Source organism: Camelina sativa, chromosome 6 (genome assembly GCF_030686135.1).
Source record: "Camelina sativa cultivar CO46 ecotype springtype chromosome 6, ASM3068613v1".
NCBI classification, from domain to species: Eukaryota; Viridiplantae; Streptophyta; class Magnoliopsida; order Brassicales; family Brassicaceae; genus Camelina; species Camelina sativa.
Window position 1 is genome coordinate 7,310,153 of NC_141885.1, and position 21,637 is coordinate 7,331,789.

Here is a 21,637-nt window from a genome sequence, read left to right on the forward strand (position 1 = left end):
TCAATAAATTCATGGCAGCAGCTATTGCATGCACACAAGGGTACTTGTCTAAGTCAAAATAGTGGCAACTGCAACTCTTCTTTCTCAAGTCTACCACATAATTCTTCCCATCGCGACCAATAACATTGTACTCTAGCTGGAAGGTGTTTAGCTCAGTCACTGGTAGCTTGCACGCAACCTCACATCTTTTATGTATTAAGTTTTTCACAAAAAGAACTAGTTTCTGTGCATTTGTTCCAGCAGCAGCTTCTTTCCTATGTTTGTTAAACCATTCTGCAAATTTTTTAACAATTGCCCATTTTTTCACTTCGGCAAACTCATCAAGGTATGCGGCTGCCTTAGGGTACCTCATCCTAAAATCTTGATATTGTACTTCAAACTCGACTACTGTATAAATAATAGCAATTTCTCTAAACTTTGCAGCAGCTTCTTCTCTCTCCCAGGTTGCAACTTTTTTTTTCACATTTTGCGACAAATGGTAGATACAATGGCCATGTTCACACCTCGGTAACACCACACTCACTGCCTTGAGCAGGTTTACATTTATATATGAAATAAATACCAACTCTTCACTATTCGGTATGATGGTTTTCAAGGTGTTGAAAAACCACGTCCAACTATCCTCTTTTTCACCATCGATTACAGCAAAGGCTATCGGATAATGGTTATGAGCCGGATCTTGAGTTGTGGCAAAAACTAGAGCACCACCATATTTGGTCTTTAGGAAAGTAGCATCCACAATAATCACTTTTCTCATGGCTTGAAACCCTTCAATGCAAGCTCCCAAAGCAACAAAAAGGTACTTGAACCTTTTTTGGTCATCTAATACCACACTAGTTTTTGTACCATGATTCACCTTCCTTAACATGTACAAATATGAATATACCATCTTGAAACTCTCTTCTAGACAACCACGAACATCACTAACAGCTAGTTTTTTCCCTCTAAATGCAGTAGAGTTCCTTAGGAGTTGGAGTAACAAATTTACCTGGATAATCTTCATGCAAAACAGATGCAACTAATCGTGGTGTGCCTTTCTTTTTCAATCCTGTACTCGAAGTACTCCGAGAGCATTAATGCATTGGTCTGTAGACTCTAACTGAAAACCGAGTTGACTTCTTATCTTTGTAACTCGTAAATACCATGTACACCCTTCTAATGATTGAAGACATCTTACCACATACCGTTTCTTGTCCGAGTTAACAATCGCTAATCCAAAACATCCCAGATGTGAAGCTTTATCAACTAAATCTTGCACTGCTTGCTTGCTTTCAAATTCTTGACCTAATTCCAGACCAATACCATCTTCCCACGGCTCTAAAAACTTTACACTACCAACTTCACAAATACCATTATCAATGTCGTTTTCAAAATCATTGTCCTTGTTGTTATCAACACCCCTCTCCACATCTCGGATAACAACATTTTCTTGCACCACCAAAGTCCCTTGCGGTTCTAAAGGCTCTGCAAGTTGCAAAGGCTGTGAAAGTTGCAAAGGCTCTTGCGGTTGCAAAGGCTCCTTCAGTTGCAAAGGTTCTTGCAGCATCAATGGCTCTTGCCACTCAAAAGGTTCTTGTGACTCTAAAGGTTCTTGTGACTCTAAAGGCCCTCGGGGTTCTGCCTGTTCCTTTCCTCTACCACTTGAAATCAGTTCATCATAATTCGCACCAACTGAACTTCTTTTCTCTAATCTTGAAATTTGCTTCGGTAGTGTAACTGTTTCCAGATCTTCGATGACTTCTACATGCAACACACTTCTACGTTGTTGTTGATCCATCGAGGTTAGATAAACATATAAATCTTCATCCTCACCGATATATGTTGGTGTTTTGGTAACCACGACCAATGGAATGTAACTTAATTTCAGCTCCTTCATAGATTCACCTATCCCAATCTTTCGGCCAATCTTATCCACTAACATCAAATAGGTTATATCCTCTGCTGATGATGTCCTAAACGGTATACCATACAGGCCACCTTCTCTTGGAATCCATTGATATTTTTCTCCAGTCTTTGTGTAATGTCCATCATGAAAATATATGTTGATAGAAAGGTTTCTCATTGTTTGTTCCTGAAAAAATGAAATAACAGTTGTACATTTAAGAATCCCAGTTGTACCAATTATACCAATTCTTACAGTTACACCAGTTATACAATTTGTGACCACAATACATAAAATCCACTACGAAACAAGGTTTAATCTAACCCTCTCAGTCCATTTAAATTAATTATTTGATATACAAATACGACTATCAAATCTAAGAGAAGTGGATGTAAGCAAACTAATAAAGAATGAGAACGAGTACCCAAGAAGAACTCACCTGTCTGAAACTAATGTCGAATCGATGTGGGTTAGAAAAGAACAGGGACGTCGTTCTTTGATTTAAATGAGCAACCTTCGCTTTCAATGGGGTTGAGATGCCCGATGAAGACGATAGATGAGGGGGATGGACTTTGATTGGTCCAATATCTTGTTTGTGATTGGTCCAATATCGAGAATATCTCGTTTGTGATCGGCCAAATTTATTCCCAATTTATTTCTGTTTTAAATTTCAATTCAATTGTAATTCGGTTTTTTCTTTTGGTTTAGTATCGGTTTTGGTAAGGGTAAAGCTGGATTACTGTTATGTCATTAAGAGCATGAGAGTAGAGGAGACTAAAGAAGAGTACGGAGAATTTTTGTTGAAGAGTAGAGAGCTTTCTAGATTAATAGCCGGTAAAAATAGAGAAAACCATTGGAGATGGTCTAATTGATTTTCGTGATAAAACCTTTGATGAGCAAAATTACTTCTTGCAAAAAGATTCGATTTAGTAATTTTGTGAACAATCTAAACTTGATTTTAAAGCTGTTTTTAACTTAAAATTTGCAAAGAGATTTGGATTTTCAGGTTTTAAATTTAGATAATATTTGCAGTGAGAACTGATTTATTTTACAATTGTGTTTAGAGTTCTAGATCTGATTTTAATTGATTGAATCCTAATTTATTAATTGATTTAATATTTCATAAATTCCTGAGAATTTCCCTAGACCTAGCGTTTTTAATTCTTGAATTTACAACACTTTCTAATTTTGTTTTTGCATTGTTTTTAAATTAAATCTATTGTGTGAATCTAGAGTTCTGGATTCGATCCCTAAGTACTACAATTGATCTCTCAATTCGAGAAAGTAGCTCTAGGGTAAATTTGAGCATATCAAATTTTGGCGTCGTTGCCGAGGACTTTTTTGATTCACCATTAGATTAGAGTCTTCGATTTTGTCTAAATTTTTCTTTTCTTATTTTACTCACACGCTTTTATTTCTTTTCTCTTGTGTGTTTCAGGTATATGCCTAAGCTCAATACCAGGAAAAATTCCCATTGGTCCAGTTACGAAACAAGAGTTGGGACAACTAGAGCGTGAAAACACGAAAGCAGCCAAATCAGCAAAGATGGTCAATCCAATCATATTGCAACCAGATGAGGCTGGAGTTTTGAGAGATCAAGAGGGTCATGTGCACAACGAGCAATGCAAAAAACTTGATGCTAAAGGACGGGTTATTCAAGAAGAACTCGTCGTGGTCGATGATAATGAACGTTGCATCAACCGATGCAATGATGGCATCGATCGACGCAACCAAGACGGCATCGACTGACGCAACGTTGGCATCGATCGACGCAATACCAGAGCCGGTGCGAATGGTGTGGATTTTGATGGTAACAACCAGCAGAACCTTCAGGCTAGACGAGACAACAATGGAGAGCTTGTTAAGACTCTTGAGGACTTCAACAGACCAGACTTATTCTATGAGAACCGCTCTGCAATTGTCCCTCTTCCATTCCTAAGTAATGATTTTGAGTTTAAGCCTGCCTACTTTGCTCTTGTTGGACGAAGACCATTCCAGAACTTGCCACATGAGAAGCCTCTAGACAACATTGAGCATTTTGAGGATATAGTCACAAGCATTAGGGCCAATGGAGTCACAGAGGACTATCTCTACTGCAAACTTTTCCCCTACTCTCTTGCTGGGGAAGCATCTCATTGGCTAAGGCAACTGAAACCAGGATCTCTGAAGACCAGGCATGACATCAAGGTGGCTTTCCTCAACTACTTCTATGATGATGCGATGTCAGATGAGCTGAGGATTAAGCTTTCCGCCTTTAGACAAGGCCCAACTGAATCATACGAAGCTGCTCGGGTGAGGTTCAAAGCATACCAGAGAGATTGTCTGCATCATGGGTTCTTAGAGGTGCAGCTGATTAGTATATTTTTCAGTGGTATTGACTGGATGTATCAGATGACTTTGGATGCTGCCAGTGATGGGAACTTCAAGACAAGATACCCAGATGAAGCTGAACAGTTGATTGAAATGCTAGCCTCAAGCAACAGCACTAAGAATGTGGACCTAGAGCGGAAAAGAGCACATGAAGGCCATGATTCAAATCAGTTTGCTACGGTGAATGCTAAGTTGGATACAGTGCACAACCTTCTTGTTGGAAAGAAGTCAGTCCATTTTGCCGAAGATGTTGAGATTTTTGAGCCAAAGCCAGAGACTACAGAAGAAGATGTTAACTATGTGTATGGAGCTGGGTATCAGGCACAAAAATTTGGCAACCAACAGGGTAACAAGCCTTATAGTGGGAACTTTTCAGGCTACACTCCTAAGCCGGATTACCAGAAGCAGCAGCAGAACAACGGCTTTACAAGGACCTATGGTAATTCTTCTTATCAGTCTCCACCTCCACAGACTTCTGAGAGTCGAATGGAGGCCATGCTTGATCAGATTCTTCAAGGACAAGAGCAGTTGACAGTGACATTCAATGGAAAGATTGATAATGTCTACAATGAGCTGACTAGAAAATTTGATGCATTAAACACTCATGTTAAGAAGCTAGAGAATCAAGTGATTTAGACTGATGGATCTGTTAAAAGACAAGAGGAACTTTTTTCTAGAAGAACAGAGTCGAATCCCAAACATACTTGTAATGCGATTTTGGTGAAGGAAGAAGAAGATGATACGGTAGTGGAGCCAACATCGATCGACGCGACCCAACTGCATCGATCGACGCAACCACCATCAAGCATCGATCGATGCTCTATTAGTATCGATCGACACCCCCCACAAACATGTTCGGTTTCTGATCAAGTTCCACCAATTGATACAGAACAAGCTTATAAGCAAAAGATTCCTTTTCCTAAGTCTATGAGGTCCAATCTACAAAAAATGCTGACTATAGGAGTAGAAAAAATGACGGTGCTGCTAATTCTGTAATTGGCCCCTCATAACGTTCATCTTTAGACAAACCGAGAGATCTTTTAAGGAAATAATATAAGATCTATGGACTTAATATTCTTAAACATTTTTCTTATGGGTTATATTTTCCTAAGATCTCAAACGAACTAGGCCATATAAGAACTTGTTCGGAAAAGCGTTGGACCATTTGTTGTCTAACACACTAATGGTTTCTCTGTTGTGCACTTCTATGATCTAATGGATTCCAACCACGGGAAAAGAGTCTATCCAAATATTGTTTAACTACTAGGCTTTAAAATTATACGGTTTGCTACATAGTTTACCTATTGTCAACAGTGTTATTTTAAAAAATTTTCATACATGTTTTTTAACAAATAGTATAAATACTTTTAATACCTACGTCTAGGTATTCTTGCAAATAAGCAAATTCAAAGAAAAACTAACCTTTCTATTTATTGTGGAAGAGTTCCCATGTTGCTGTCATTTGTCTGCGGTGGATCCATTGCCCTCTTTACAGCCAAAACAAACAAACCAACAAAACAATTTCATCTTAAAAGTTTAAGACAATTTGATCAAATATACATAGAAAGCCACTATATATATGCACAATAATGGAGAAGGTGTCTCGAAGGACACGTTTCATCACACATGGCTTTATAAACCTATTTTCATTTACACCATTTTGATCCATGACAGCATTTTAACAGCACCTCTCTTTTTTATATTTTCGCACAACAGCACCATTTTTTATATTTTTAATTTCCAAGTTAAGAAAAAAACTAAAATAAAAGAAAACTCATTGATCTCTAATCCGTAAATCAACATCATAATTTTTTACATCCATAAATCAAACACTTACTGACGCAGAGTCGAAAGCTACATATAAGACTATAAATATGTTCTTTTTATTTTGCTAAAGTGTAATGAGTTCATGTACGGATCCTGTGTCCTATTTTTATTTTTATTTATCTTCTCCTTCATTTTCCCTTTAGTCTCTTTTTGCCCATGATAAGAGGAGTACTACCATCCAAAGTAACTTACTATTATTTTAGTGTAAACATCGTTTTAGTTTGTCAAGTGAAAAGTGCCAACAATCACCGAAACATGCATGTATCTAAGAATATCATGAGGGAAAAAGATTCTTAAAAATAAAAACAATACTCCTTATCAAAATTAATTTTCTTTTTAAAGTTAATTTTTGTTTCAAATTAGTTTTGTTGTTTTCAGTACAGATTTTTGATAAATTTTCTAATTTTATCCTTATTTTTAGGTTATTAATTAGTGATATCAAATAAAACAATACATTAATTAGGAATAATAAAAAGTTTTCTTCATATGCGTAAACCTTAAACGAATACATATATCATAAGTAACGTTGAAAAGAAAAACCAATAAAAATAATCAAACACCCTCTACTAAAGGCATCAAAAAATCTCAAAACAAAAAAGGACAAATTTCTAGTCCAATCTCAATATACAATTACATTAAAAAAAAAAAACATATTACTTCTTTTTATGATACCTACCTTTGTTTTCACTCTTTTTTATCTCAGTTTTTCTAGATATACGATTACCACTATTTTTATCATCAGTATGATGATCATAAACATCATTACACTTACTATTACTTTCACATTTCTCATTGCATAAACCGAGACCTTCTCTCCGTTTCCCTCTATTGCTTGTTTGGTGATACTATTGATAACTTGGCCCGGAAGAGGCATCGGAAGCCATCGAATCGTCGCTGTCCTTGCTACTTTCGTATTCATTTGCATATTTGCTACGATCCTTTACGATGCTATGCCCTTCATAATAGAGCTCATCAATTACCTCTTCCTCCATAGGCGAAGATATATACGTGGTCCAACCAGATTCGCTGCTGCTGCATTCTTCTCTCTCCATGGACGATTCTAGAACCCTAATTATAGATATGAGAAAGAGAGAGAGAGGGAGAGAGAGTTGTTTGTGTAGTTGTAGTGTTTTGCTTGTGAACTAGACTGTATATATAAGTGGACCATATATAATATGTGATTAATTGCATGTGCGCGGAAGAAGACCCGTGTGTTTTCATTAGTGTAATGTGGTAAGGACAGCTTATGTCTAACGTATAAAGTTATATCCGACATGATTCGAAGAAGAATAGCTGTTTTTTTTTTATGAAAAAGGGTTTGTCTTTTATAAGTTATGATTTATGTGTAGTCTTAGTCTTCGCAATAGTGTGAGCATGTTGAAAAATAAATGCTAATTAATATTATTAATGGGTTTCGGTTAGAGAAAGTGAAGTGGTTTAAGTTCACATTGTGGCATGAGGGGAATGTATCTTTACACTAAGAATTCTCTGTAATGAAACCAAACACGCATCTTTATGGAAATTGGATGTTTGATTCAAATCAAAACAGTTGTAGAACATGTTAGGATTATGCGCCCTCTTATATAGTTTCCTCTTCCTATACTCTCTTCGGATTCGTATTCATATATAGGCTCGAAACTGTATCACTGGAACCGGGGTGCGATATAGAGATAACCGTCTTCGTAAATTTTCAGAACCTTCTACGAGTAAAAAAAAAAAAAGTATGTGTTTTAAGCTAGTAAAAAGTACACTTCAATCTATAATTGCTTCAAAGAACAATGAAATAGGTTATGAAACAATATTTTATAGATTTTATACAAAGCAGTAGAGCAGTGTAAAATTTTTTTTAGAACTTCATATTAATCTATCCTTCCAAATTTTGTTTAGGGTATAGTTTTTAGGAGGTAAGGTTTAGTATTTAGGGTTTAGGGTTTAGAATTTAATATTATTATGTATTAAATGGAGTATTTTTGAAAATGAACACTATAAAATGATATTTTTGAAAATTGACATAGAAAAAGGGGTATTTTTCAATTCTCCCTTATATTTTTTAGTTAATAAAAAGTATTTAAGATAAATTATTTTGTGGGATTTAAATAAATTTTATCATGAGAGTATTGCGCGATAGCTTACCTAAGTAGAACAAGTGAGATTAGTTCTTATTTAAGAAGAAGAAAAAGATATATATGGAGAGTAGATAAAGATGAAGAAACACAGTAGAAAAAATGTTACTGCTTAACACTCAAATAATCATTGGAATACACTTTTGGTTTATTGGCCAGAATCGTTCGACTGAGATTTATTGATCAATCTGTAGATTGATAGATATGATATGTAGAGCAAGATATTAAAATTTTCCACAAAGTTTATCGTAAAACCATTCGAGTTCCTCTCACCTAAATTCTAGTTTACGTGGGATAACAACTTGTTGTATATGTTTGCTTCATATAGTTTTATTTGGTCTGAACAATAAATTGGATCTATATTGGTATATAGCCTATATAAGATTTGAGAAATTGTATATTCTGCAAGGTAAACCGACATAAGCTCTAGGGTTTCACTATATAAGGGATACTAGGATTGAAGACGGACACGCTGCATTCTAAAGAGCACGCACGGAAGAAGCTAGTTGTGCGTAGAGTAGATGCAAGAGCGTAGGACGCAGTACAGAAATCATACACAGGCGTCGTACAGCAAGCTTGAAGCAGTACGCAGAACCATGAAAAAGAAGCAAAATCTTGGCTAGGACTGAAGGGCTGAGAGCCGAAAAAGGCCTAACACTCAAAGAATAGCAAAAGTTTGAAAGAAGGATAATGTTCAAGGTGGGGTGAACTGTTCCAGTAATGGGAATCAACTACTTGGACTAACAAGGGTGGTAGAAAAAAAAAAGATAATCCAAGTATGTGTTTTGTGTTCATGAGTTTAATTTCAATGCACTAAAAAATAATTATTAGTCAAAATTACTTTCAAATAAGATGGGGAGTGACATCAAATCACAACATGCTTCGACTAAGTTTCAAATGCATATATAAGTATTCAAGGTGTGGTTCAGTTCTACTTTTCAAACTCAATCAATAAGCATCAGACAGCTAATAACGAGGGCATTGAATTTATTCTCGTGAATCAGCGAGTTTACAATGCTATAATCATCATAATCCCCAATGCATATGCAAACAATCCAATATGAAACAGTCTAGAATCAATCCTAAAATGCAAATGCAACTACATCAACACTCTTTTTTAAAAAAAAAAACCACAATTTTTTTCAAAGTTTTCAATTTTTTTTTGGGTCTTTCTATGCAAATAGATACACACTCAAATGAATAAAACTTGTATGCAAAAATTTGAAATAAGAAAACAAAACACAATGTTAAATAGATTTTTCAGACCTTCTCCCATCCTTAAATTACACAGTTCCTTGTGTAAATAAAAGTCTGAAAAAAGTCCAATAATCACAAAAATAAACAAATTAGAAATGCAATGGTATAAACTATGGTATGGATGAAAGGTGGTACCTCATTGTTTGTTGAAGAAGGAGGTGGTAGCAGCCTACGTGCTCTCAAGAGTGTATCTAGGGACGTTACCAGCTTCAGTGGGTGCTAGGGTGAGCTGATCAGTAAGCTAGGTGATGCGGATGGACGTGTTGCTCGGACCAGCATCCGAGTGGTAGACCAAGTATGGCATTGGATACCCCATTAGGTACAGGAATGGATAAGACTAGACGTAGGGACCCGAGTGGACACCCGAATAGGTGCTCAGTTGAGGCATCCAAATTTGTTTATTCGATGTTCCTGTGGGACATTGACATGAATGAAGACCTATCAAAAGCAATCAAATCCTAACTCATATACACAAGCATAACATTGGGACTTCCTCCCAAGTGAGTTTATTTAAAGTCACTAAGCTTGACATAGAGTCTGTACAAACCAGGGTGGGGTCAGCGAGGGAAATGGACGACCCCTCTTCAATGTCTTCGTCAGCCATGTATTTCTTCACCCTTTGGCCATTCATAGTAAACTTGGATCCCTCCTTTCTGAATAAGGTTACTGCCCCATAAGGTAAAACTTCTTTAATTGTGAAGGGTCTTGACCCTCTTTATTTGAGTTTTTTGGGAAAAAGTCTAAGCTTAGAGTTGAACAAGAGCACCTTGTCGCCAGCCTTAAAATCTTTCTGCAGGTTTTTGTTTCATGGAAGGCTTTGGTTCTTTCCTTGTATATCTTGGAATTTTCATATGCCTCTAATCTTATTTCATCAAGTTTGTGGAGATCCATCGCTCTCTTTTCTTGGGCGATTTTATATCCAGGTTTAGAAGCGTAGTAGCCCAAATAGCTTTATACTCAACTTCTACCAGAAGGTAAAAATTCTTTCCATAGAGGAGCTGGAATTGGATTCACCCAATAGGGGTTTTGTAGGCAGTCCTATAAGCCCATAGCACAATCATCTAGCTTGAATGCCCAATCCTTCCTTGTGATCCCCACAATCCTAGCTAAGATTACCTTTATTTTTCTATTGCTCACCTGAACTTGCCCGCTGGTTTGGGGTTTGGTAAGTAGTAGCTACATTGTGCTTGACCTCATACTTGTGTAACAGGCCATCAAAGACCTTGTTAATGAAATGAGTTCCCCCATCAGTGATCTCTCCTCTAGGGATCCCATATCTAGGGAAAATGATTTTTTTGAACATCTTCACCACGATCTTGTGATCATTTGTAGAAGTTGTGATGGCTTCAACCCACTATTATGTACATGTTACCATTTGATGGTGGGTTGAATGGTCACATGAAGTCAATGTCCCAAACATCAAAAACCTTAACCTCCATTATCGGTTGTTGAGGCATCTCATTCGTCTTCCCAATGATGCCCATTTTCTGGCACGGGTCACACTTGGTGATGAAAAGCTGAGCATCCCTGAACATTGTTGGCCACCAAAGGCCAGCTCGAAGGATCTTCTGAACTTTCTTGAAGGTGGCAAAATGACCACCATAGGTAGATCTTTGACAATGCTCTAGTACTCCTTGCACTTCTTTTGCAGCTATGCATTGCCTAACAAATGATTAGTCCCTTTTTTATATAAGTAGGATTCATCCTAATAATAGTTATCCACATCTCTGAAGAATTTTTTCCTCTTATGGGTGTCGTAGTCATGAGGAACTTCTCTGCACACCTTGTAGTTTACGAAGTCTAAGTACTAGGGTAGCTTAACTGACTCGATCGCCACTAACTTGATTGGTCCAATCGAATCGGGGATCGAGTGAGCAATCATGTATCACATCGTGTGGCTCATATCTTCCAAAAAGTCAATGTGCATTAATCTCTCCTCTGGCATCGAATCGTCTATAAGAATGGGATCCTCAATTCTCAATCTAGATAAATGGTTAGTCACACCATTCTCAATCCCCTTCTTGTCCAGAATCTCTATGTCAAACTCTTGCAGCAGAAGAATCCATCTTAGAAGATTGGCCTTGGTATCCTTTTTTGCGTAGAGGTATCTTAGGGCGGCATGATCATTGTAGACCACGATCTTCGATCCCACTAGATAGCTTCTGAACTACTCAAATGCAAAGACAACAGCTAGCGGCTCCTCCTCTGTTGTGGCATACCTTGTTCGTTCTTCATCAATTGTTCTACTATCGTAGTAGATCACATGGAGCTTTTTATCTATTTTTTGTCCCAATACGGCTGCAACAGCAAAGTCTGATGCATCACACATGATCTCAAAAGGGTGGTCCAGTTGGGAACTTGAACTATTGGAGCGCTAACCAGAGCTTCTTTGATCTTGTTGAAAGCTTCCAAGCAGTCTTTGTCAACAATAAACACTGCTTCTTTACAAAAATTCTAACATGTTTTACCGACTTCAGGGGTTGCAGCTGAACTATAACTTCAATTTTGTTTTTGTCAACTTTAATCCCCTTCTCCTATATTTTGTGGCCTAGGACTATCCCTTCTCGAACCATGAAGTGAAACTTCTCCCAGTTAAGCACTAGATTAGTCTCTTCGCACCTTGTCAGCACTTGACAAAGGTTTGATAGACATGAAGAAAAGGAGTTGTAACATATCAAACCCAATTTTGGGTGGGTGTCGTTCGACACCAAGTAGGGTGTCGGTCGACACCACTAAATTGGTGGTTGTTCGGTTGTTTCAAAATCGTCGTTTTGATTCGGTGTGTGGTCATTTCAGGAGGAGCCATACACAGAAAAGTTATCCATGAATACTACCACCATCGCTTCTATTAATTCCAAAAAGATAGATGCCATGCATCTATGAAAAGTTGCATGAGCATTAAAAAGACCAAAAAATATTCTCTTATAAGCAAAAGTGTCATAGGGACATGTGAACGTCGTCTTATCCTGATCCGTGGGGTGCATAGAAATTTAGAAAAATTCACTATACCAATCGAGAAAACAGTAATACAGGAGATTAGCAAGCCTTTCCAACATTTGGTCGATTAAGGGTAAGGGCAAATGATCTTTTCTAGAAGCTGCATTTAGTTTTCTGTACACATCTTGTGCCATGTGATTCCTCCTTTTTTTGGAATGCAATGCCCTGGAGATATCCAATTACTATCCGAGATAGGACTGATAACTCCAGCATTAAGCAATTTTAAGATTTCTTTGTTAACCACTTCTTTTAAATTTGGATTTTACCTTCTCTGAGGTTCAACACTAGAGTACAATTCATTTTCTAAATTAATCCTATGAGTGGAAAGATCAGGCGAGATTCCCTTAATGTCATCTAGACTATAGCCAATTGCTTTTCTATATTTTCTTAATTCAGCTTAAAGCAATTCTAGATCTTTATTCGTTAAACTATCATTGACAATAACGAGATAAGTTGAATTGGTTCCTAGGAAGGCATACTTTAGCCCAGATGGAAGAGGTTTTACCTCTTCCTTTGGTGTTTTCATTTTGGACCATTCATCAGAGTCCGAGTTAGGCGACTCGATGGGAAGCTCGATCATGCTACAGAAGAGGGTGATCGGGTTGTTTCCTGCGGCGACTAATCTCGATCTGTTGCACGATATTACACTCGATGGGATGGTTGTATTAATGATTGGCCAGTTGGTTGGATTGCTAAAATTCTCCTCTTTTCGTTCTGGAATTTCCTCCACAGTCTCATTGAGAGTCTCACTCAACTCTAGCTCAATGACTGTTTTCTAAGTGTCCAACAGCTCTGTGTAGAATTCTGATTTTTGATGAACAAATTCCTCTTTATTATCCATTGTCAGGGCTGCCTTTAGGTAGTCCTCTTCTGCTATCTCTGCAAACGTTTCTTTACTCAATTTTTCGATTTCTTCAACCCAGAAGGCCTGGCAACCTATAGTTAGTTTTTCATGGAGTCTTGAATATCAAACTTCATGGTGAAGTCCTTTCTGAGGTTCAGATCTATCTTTCCATTCGTCACATCGATCATAGCTCGAGTTGTGGCTAAAAATAGCCTCCCTAGGATTATTGGGTCTTTCGATTCCACATCTATTTCCAGGACCACAAATAACGCCTCGACTGACACCTCTAAGTGGGCTCCATGTCCACTCCCAGTCAATGGGCCCACTTTCCTTAATGGGCCTCTTGTCCTCTCACTAGGCCCGTGAGCTCATCCATATCTGCCAGTCGGTTTGATACGTCTCGGAGGCTTTCAAGACTTGTTTATCGTCCCTACAAATCACCACATGATATTTCCCTATGTTTTTTCCTCACTCGAACAGTTCGAACAATCACTCCCCGAAAAGTCACCCATCGTAAGACTACTCCAGCTCAAGCACGCTTAACTCTAGAATTCTCTCATGACCTTGACCAAAAAGATAAGTGCACACTAGTTATAGAGGTGACTAAATCAATTCTTTTAAACCTCTCCGCAAGTCCATAAAATTGGGGTGTCACAATTCACCGCAACTAACAAATCACAACGTCCTCATTGTACACCAAGACCGTCACCCCTGATGGTGTGAGCCAACTCACACTCATCTTGGTACGGCTCTGATACCACTTTTAATGCCCCGAACGCCATTCATGTCCACTCCCAGTCCATGGGCCCACTTTCCTTAATGGGCCTCACATTCTTTCACTAAACCTGTGAGCCCACCCATATCTGATAGTTGGTTTTCAACGTTCGGGAGGCTTTAAAGACTTGTTGACTGTCCCTACAAAGCAACACATGATATTTCCCTGTCTTTTTTGTTCACTTGCACAATTCCAACAATCACTTCTCGGAAGGTCACCCTTCTGAGACTACTCCAGCTCAAGCATGCTTAACTCTGGAGTTCTCTCAGGACCCTTGACCGAAAAAGATAAGTGCACTTTGGTGACATAGGTGGCCAAATCAATTCTTTTAAACCTCTCTGCAAGTCCCTGAAACTGGGGTGTCACAATTTGTTCGTCTGTTATCCGATCGACATGAGATTTTAGGGGAAGCACTGTGACGTCTAGAGGTAGTTTTTTACTGGAGGTATTTGATAGTTAACGGTTTGTTTTTGTTTTTGGGTTTTGTCTTTAAGACTGAAGATTTCTGTTATTTTGGTCAGTTTTGTTTCAAGGTCGTTTTGATATATGATTTGTTGTAGGGTGTTGTTGGGATGTTGTAGGCGTGAGGAGAGTCTCTTCTGGTTGTGTTTTGTTGTTCGAATCACCTTGTTAAGGTGAGTGCATGACCATGAGCTTATATGAGTGATTGGGTTGTATGACTTGTTTTGTGTGATGATGTGTAGGTGTGGGAAATGTGTTATTGGGTGTTCTGTTAATGGATGGTTTGTTATTTGTGGTTGTACTCTTGATTTTCTTGTGTGTATAGCTCGTAGATGGGAGGATCGCCTCAATTGGTATTTCTGGTAATACTCACACATCTCGTTGTGTTTGTGGTGCAAGTAATGCATGTGTAGCATGGAATCATGACGATGAGTAGAAAAATGATCTGGGGTCTCGGTTGTATTATTGGTTATGTTATTTTGTTGTTGGAATCTTGGTTAGGATCCTAGTTTGATTTATATGTTTCCGTTGTGCAGGTTGATGTTTGTTTTATATTAATTTGAGTTGGTTTAGTCGGTTTATGGTTTGGTTTGTAATTAAATATTATGGGGTATTTAGTTATATTTTTTTATATGTTTTTAACAAAAAATGGGACAGGTTGTTTCAACAAAGTCAATAGGTACCTCTACAGCTCACACTCTAGCTGGCAGGTCCTCCAACAGTCCATGTGGTACTCTTACAGATTTCTCTGCCAAAATTAACTGTATGTTTAAACTTCTCAAATCCCACCCGTTTGGCTACAGTTGGTGGCATGAGGCTAACGGATGCTCCCATATTGCAAAGGCATTTACCAAACGACAGAGGTCCTACTGAACACGGCAAGGTAAACGATCCATGATCACCATTGGGAACGACTTTTCTCTGAATGATGGCACTACACTCGTTGCTAAGTAAGACCATCCCTTGGACTTGCTTGATCCTCTCCATCACTGCATATTTTAGGAATTCCTGGTATAGAGGTATAAGGGCAAATGTGTCCATTAGAAGCATCTGAAGCTCAAGCTCCTTCATCTGTTTGTCGAACAAAGACTTGTATTTCTCTAGAAGTTCTTTGCGAAACCTCCTAAGAAATGGTTGTGGTGGCTTGTAAGGTGGGGGAATAAGCGTCTTTCCTTCTGATTTTCGCCACATGACTTATGAGGATGACTTGGTTCTATCCGAGTATCAACCTGATCGGGTACACGAGTAGGTTGATCGGATGCCAAATCGGATGGGGCGGCTGGTTGGCTTGGTGGATGCGTGGTAATTATTTCCTGACCAAAATGCTCACCATTTAATTCATCATTGTCCTCGGTGATGTAATGTGGTGCTTCTAGGGAAGGTAAAATGTGTCCACTACGTAAGGCAATAGCATGGACAGATTAGCGTGTATCGGAGGTGGAAGCAGTCATGTCCTCAAGATGCTTGATTTGGGAGTTCATAGCATCAAACTTAAGGTGAAGACCCTTGTTGTTGGTGTCCATGCGAATTCATATCAGAGAATCTCTTGGTTGTGTCAACTGATTGACTGGTTTGAGTAAGCAAAATTTGTTTCAGCATCCTATGTAGGTTTGCTTTCGAAGCTGGAGGTTGAGTAGGTGTCTGTTTGTAGCGACCTGGGAACTGCGGTCTTGGAGGGTAGTCTTGGTTATAGGGGACAAAAGACTTTTGTGTATCGGTGACATATTGATTGTAGCCCATGTTGTATCCACCGTGATTGTTGATGTAGTTTACATCTTCAATTTGGACATTCTCCCCATCTTGAGGCTAAAACTGGTCTTCTTCAAACACAAAGCTGATGTTGTGCTGCTGGCTGAGGAGTATCTTTTCCAACTTGTCATTTAGGGATTTCATGTCCCTTTTGTGCTTATCCTCACCGTCTCCCAAAGATCTGATGGTCCATCAAAATCCTCATTGTAGTGACCATCAGATTGAACCAAGTTCTCAACAAGCGCCCAACCATCATCTACATCCTTGTTGAGCAAGTTCCCATTGCTAGTTGTGTCCAACAACATTCTGATCTTCGGGACTACGCCTCTAGAGGGTGCTCAATAAGGATGCATTGCTGAATCCATGATGCGGGCACCGGTTGGTGTATCATTTGAAATGTTCCCATGCTTCGCTGAACGTTTCAATATTCTTTTGAACAAAGCTAGAGATGTCATTCATTAACCTCGCATTTCTCAAGTTGGAGAAGAATTTGGTAAGAAAGCTTTCTTACAGGCCTCCTATGTGGTGATGGAATTCTTAGGCAAAGCTTTTTCCATAGGTGTGCCTTGTCCCCAAGAGAGAATAGAAATAGTCGAAGCTTGAAGCCATCTTCACTGACTGTATTGATTAGTTAGGGTACAGAGTATATTAAACTCATCTAGATAATCCAATGGATCTTTCATTAGCAATCCATGAAAATGAGGGTGCTACGGTAATCCTTTATTATTTGTGTTTGTTGATATGATTGCTTAGTTATATGTATACACAGGAGCACAAACTACATTTTAATTGGTAATTATTTAAATGAGGTGCCACTCAATGTTTCCATCAAAATGTCCATGCTCTAGTGAGAAACAGTTTCATTGTATTGATAATACTCACAGGTTATATAAAAACGGCTACTTGTCAGTGAAGCCAAAGTTCAGTGAGAAAGGAGAAACAGAGGTAGAACTAATAATAAAATATAATCAGCACATTTACATTTCAAGTTTTCATGATTGCATCATATGTGATGATGCAAAGATGAGTTTTGTTAGTGTTTGCATACACTCTCCCACTAACTAATCCTACTTGCAATCAGACCCAAGTGGACTATATTTAATTTAATTTGCCCAAATAGTACAAAAGTAAACTATATTTCTGTATCACCTTTAATTGGTGGTAGACAATGTGAATCATTACTTTATATTTAATTGTTTGTAAAATAAATCTTTCTTCTATCATGCAATTTTTTTTTCTTTTTTTGGCTAAGTTCTATTATATTTAGTAGATTGATTTGCTCATACTCGACAACTTTAAGCTGACGGAAACTGACTAACTCCGGTGATTTACTCTTCTTGTCAATTTGGTAAATGATTTTTTTTTTGTCGTCTATCAATTTGGTAAATGATTTAGAGATGAAAAGTTCACTTTAATATGTCATAGTTACGTATTGTCGCCTTGGTCTTTTATATGTATATCTTTCAACATTGTTTTTTTGTTAATATGTAAAACTACATCGTCACTATTATGGGCAGTTTTGAATCATACCGACTTAACAATTTTGAACAGTCTAGCCATTTTACCATCACACATATTTGATATGATTAAACAATTTCATAACATTTTAAAAGACTCATAAATACTCTCTTTGTTTTACAAAAAAAAAAATCAATAAAAGAATTTCACACAACTTAAAAAAAAAGAGGAACCAGCAGAAATAACCAAAAAAAAAAAATTTGTAATTAAATGATTAACCATTCTAACCATTATCTTACAATATACTATGTATTTTTTTGTAATATTGACCATTTTACCCACTATATACACATTTTCTCACATGGACTCTCTCTTCCTCTATATCTGTATATACACACACATATATTCTACTGTCCTCTATTTTTCTTCGTTATCCTTCTTTTTTTTTATAACTCAGCAACACCTTCCACACAGCACAGCGCGTACATACCACATTTGTCTTTTTTGGTAATATCACCGTGGGTCATGGCTATTTACCTAATTTCTTACATTAGTTAGCTATATTCTTTGTCTGGTTTTTTTTTTGGTTACTCGGCAAATTCGCCCTAAAAACATATAAGTTTCTTTTGTTATTTTTTTATAAAACTATCCAACTTCAAAATATTTAATTAACCCAAACTACAATTCAATAATAAACCAACAATAACCAATATACACAAATAATCATCAACAATAATAGATAACAACATAATCGACCAATACAAAACCAACAATATGCACAACGGAAATGTCAACATAATTAGTACCCTAGCAAATTCATATCCAAGGTTCCAACAGCACAAACACTAAGACCAACTTCACAAAACCGAGACCCTAGATCATCCTGCTCCTCATCGTCATGATTACATGTCGCATATCACCTATACCACAAACAACATTTGAGATGCGTAAGTATTATCACAAAATACTTAGTAAAACAATCCTCCCATCTACTAGACTATACACACAAGAAATTAAGATCATACACATGAAAACAACACCAAATAGCCACACCAGCCAGTCAGGAACAAAACTTCGTCCATACATAACTGTTGTCGGTCGACACCAACATCTGGTACCGGATGACACATTCCTAGTGTCGGTAGACACTAACATCTGGTGTCGAGCGACACCTATGGTGTCAGTCGACACCACCAACAGATTGCACCAGTTCTACAACGGGATTTCCTTTCGCGACTTCGCGACAACAGATAGTATCGATCGACACCCTAACTTTGCAACACCTCCTCCATCATTCAACCCTAAAACTTCACCATATAATCTCCCACGACGACATGTCCAAGAACACCCACACAAGACCACACAAACACCACAAAATCACACAAAACAACAAGGAATCAATCATATAATCACCAAATCAAATCACACAAACCTTAATTGCTCACACTCACTTTGGATTTGGAAAGAATAGAATGAAAAAAAACAATAGGAACAACACCACAACAACCTACTCACACCCAAAAAGCTACTGATCTTCTTCTCCTTTCCTTGACAACACCAAAACAAACCCTTGTGCTCTTCTTAAGTCTCCTTAACCTTCTCTTTTATCCTGTAGATCAAGCTTCCAAGCCAACTCTCTCTCTTTTCTTCTAGAAGCGACAAAAGATAAAACCCCACCAAAGAGAGGCTGTCGTGCCTTTTTAAACGATGCTTAGGGGTTTCAGCCCAAACCAAACATTAAACAAAAAATTACAAAACAAACCGAACAACCAGAACCAAACTAGATATAAATTCACACCAGACACAAGATAAAATGATTATTAAATAAATTTAATATAGGTATAGTTAGAAATCTTTTTGTAATTTTTTTGAAATTCTAGCTCCGCTTATGCATATCAACACAAATTCTAATTCTTATTTTGTTCTTCAATTTTGTGATTGTGTGTGTTTATATGAACGCTCTTGAATTGTGAAAGAGTTGAAAATAATTATCTAAATAATAGTACTTTAGAAGATAAGTAAAATATATATAATTCATAAGTCTAAAATTGTTTATAACCCATATGCTTTAACATCCCTATATAGTACTAGGAAAATACATTTTGTATCTAAATGTGTAATTACATCAAATTATGATTACATGTATAGGTTTCAAAGAACAAATTGATAATAGCTATTAAGGATAACACTGTCAAATACTAATATTTGAAAAGGAAATACATTATATTAGTTTCTAAAAAATGAATTCAAAATGAACATATAAGATTTGATATATATAACTTACCACGTTAATTTGTTATTAATCATTATCCTTCACTTTTGGTCTTTATATGATTCTCTTTTTAAAAAAAATATTGTGTCTGATAAACTTAATAGAAATGTGTTGATCTTATTTTTCTTATTTTATATCAGAAAACAACTAAACACATTTATATCTTTCATTTATACTTCACCTCTGATATTTATATAATTTAATAAATACAAACATATTTAATTTATAAATTTAAATCATTATACTTCACATTAGATCTTTATCTGATTTATAAGATTTAATAAGATATAAAAGTGTTATTTCACTTTAATAACATCATTTAACTTTGAAATACAAATTTACAATATTCAATCTTAGAAAGAAAAAAAACACTTTGTGTAAATAACCATAACTATAAATAATATCACAATACATAAATTATTATATTATATCAAAAAAATATTTTAACCATGGTATAGCCAAAATCGTTATGTAATATTATATGTAAAAGTATAACTAAACCTAAAATATATCATCGTATATTATACTTGTAACATATTGATCGCCATCTTTTTTAATGAATCTTACGTTTTCTCTTATTCTGTGAGCCTATCTTTACACTCGGTTGGTTATGTTTGAAAGGCTTTGAAGATTTGTTTACAGTTTCTACACATGATTTTTTTTCATGTTATATCCTATCTCGCACGGTTTCTGATAATCACTTTTGAAAAATCACTTATTTTTAAACCACTACAGCTCACACATGCTTAATTATGAGAGTTCTCTCACCCTGTTTAACCTTATAACTGCAGGTGATCAATCAAATTTCTTAAAACTGGAGTGTCATGCTTATGAGACGGATTGTGTAGAGTTAGTGGCGATGGGGCAGTCTTCAGATGAATGGCCCGCTTTCTCCAATTTGCTAGATAATTTCACCCACTTCAGATCATCTCTTTCCGGCTTCACTCTTACCAGAGTTCGGCGAGCGTCAAATGTAAGGGCAGACTGTCTTGCTTGTTCTTCGAGATCTTTAGTCTCAGAATTATCTTTTGTAACCTCTTATCCTTCAGTTTGGGCAACCAATATAGGAATCATTTTCTAATTTAATGTTTGGTTGAAAAAAAAAAATTGGAGTGTTATAATAATATAGTACATATTAGTATCTTTACTTTAAATATAATTAATGGTACATATAATGATTATACTTACTCAAATTTTGATAATTTGTAGCTTAATAAATAAAAAGATTTTCGTACACTCAAAACATTCATTTTTGTATAAGTAAAAACATACTTATACAAATAAAACACTTTTTTGACGTCCTTATACATTTAATTTAACACAAAAACAAAATAATATTTGCATGTATATATACCATGTACGTTACAGTGTCCATGTGTCGAATAAAAAAGTAAGAAGAAATTAAAGTAAATGTCGTCATGACATGAACAGTTAAAAAAGAAATAGTTAACAAAAGAAAAGGAATATCTGAACGCACAAGGAATCTTCCTACTTAACTTTCAACTATAAATAAAGAGAAAAAGCTCTTAATAAGTAATAAATTAAATTTTAAAATTTAAAGTAATTTCATAAGCTTTCACTATAAATTCTCTTCAATACCTAAACTACAACTTTCATAGTT

The 21,637-nt window shown here is 36.6% G+C and overlaps 1 protein-coding gene and 1 non-coding gene across 2 annotated transcripts; one reads left to right on the forward strand and one right to left on the reverse strand.

Moving 5' to 3' along the window:
• Positions 1-6,538: 6,538 nt before the first annotated feature.
• On the reverse strand, positions 6,539-7,200 carry LOC104790607 (protein SOB FIVE-LIKE 3). Its single transcript, XM_010516386.3, is given in 1 exon segment — positions 6,539-7,200. A coding segment is annotated over 1 exon segment (399 nt). The 5' UTR covers positions 7,132-7,200; the 3' UTR covers positions 6,539-6,732.
• A 9,444-nt stretch (positions 7,201-16,644) lies between these two features.
• On the forward strand, positions 16,645-16,751 carry LOC147942376 (small nucleolar RNA R71). Its single transcript, XR_015560569.1, has one exon. It is a non-coding gene; the product is annotated as a small nucleolar RNA R71 (small nucleolar RNA).
• The last annotated feature ends 4,886 nt before the right edge of the window (positions 16,752-21,637 follow it).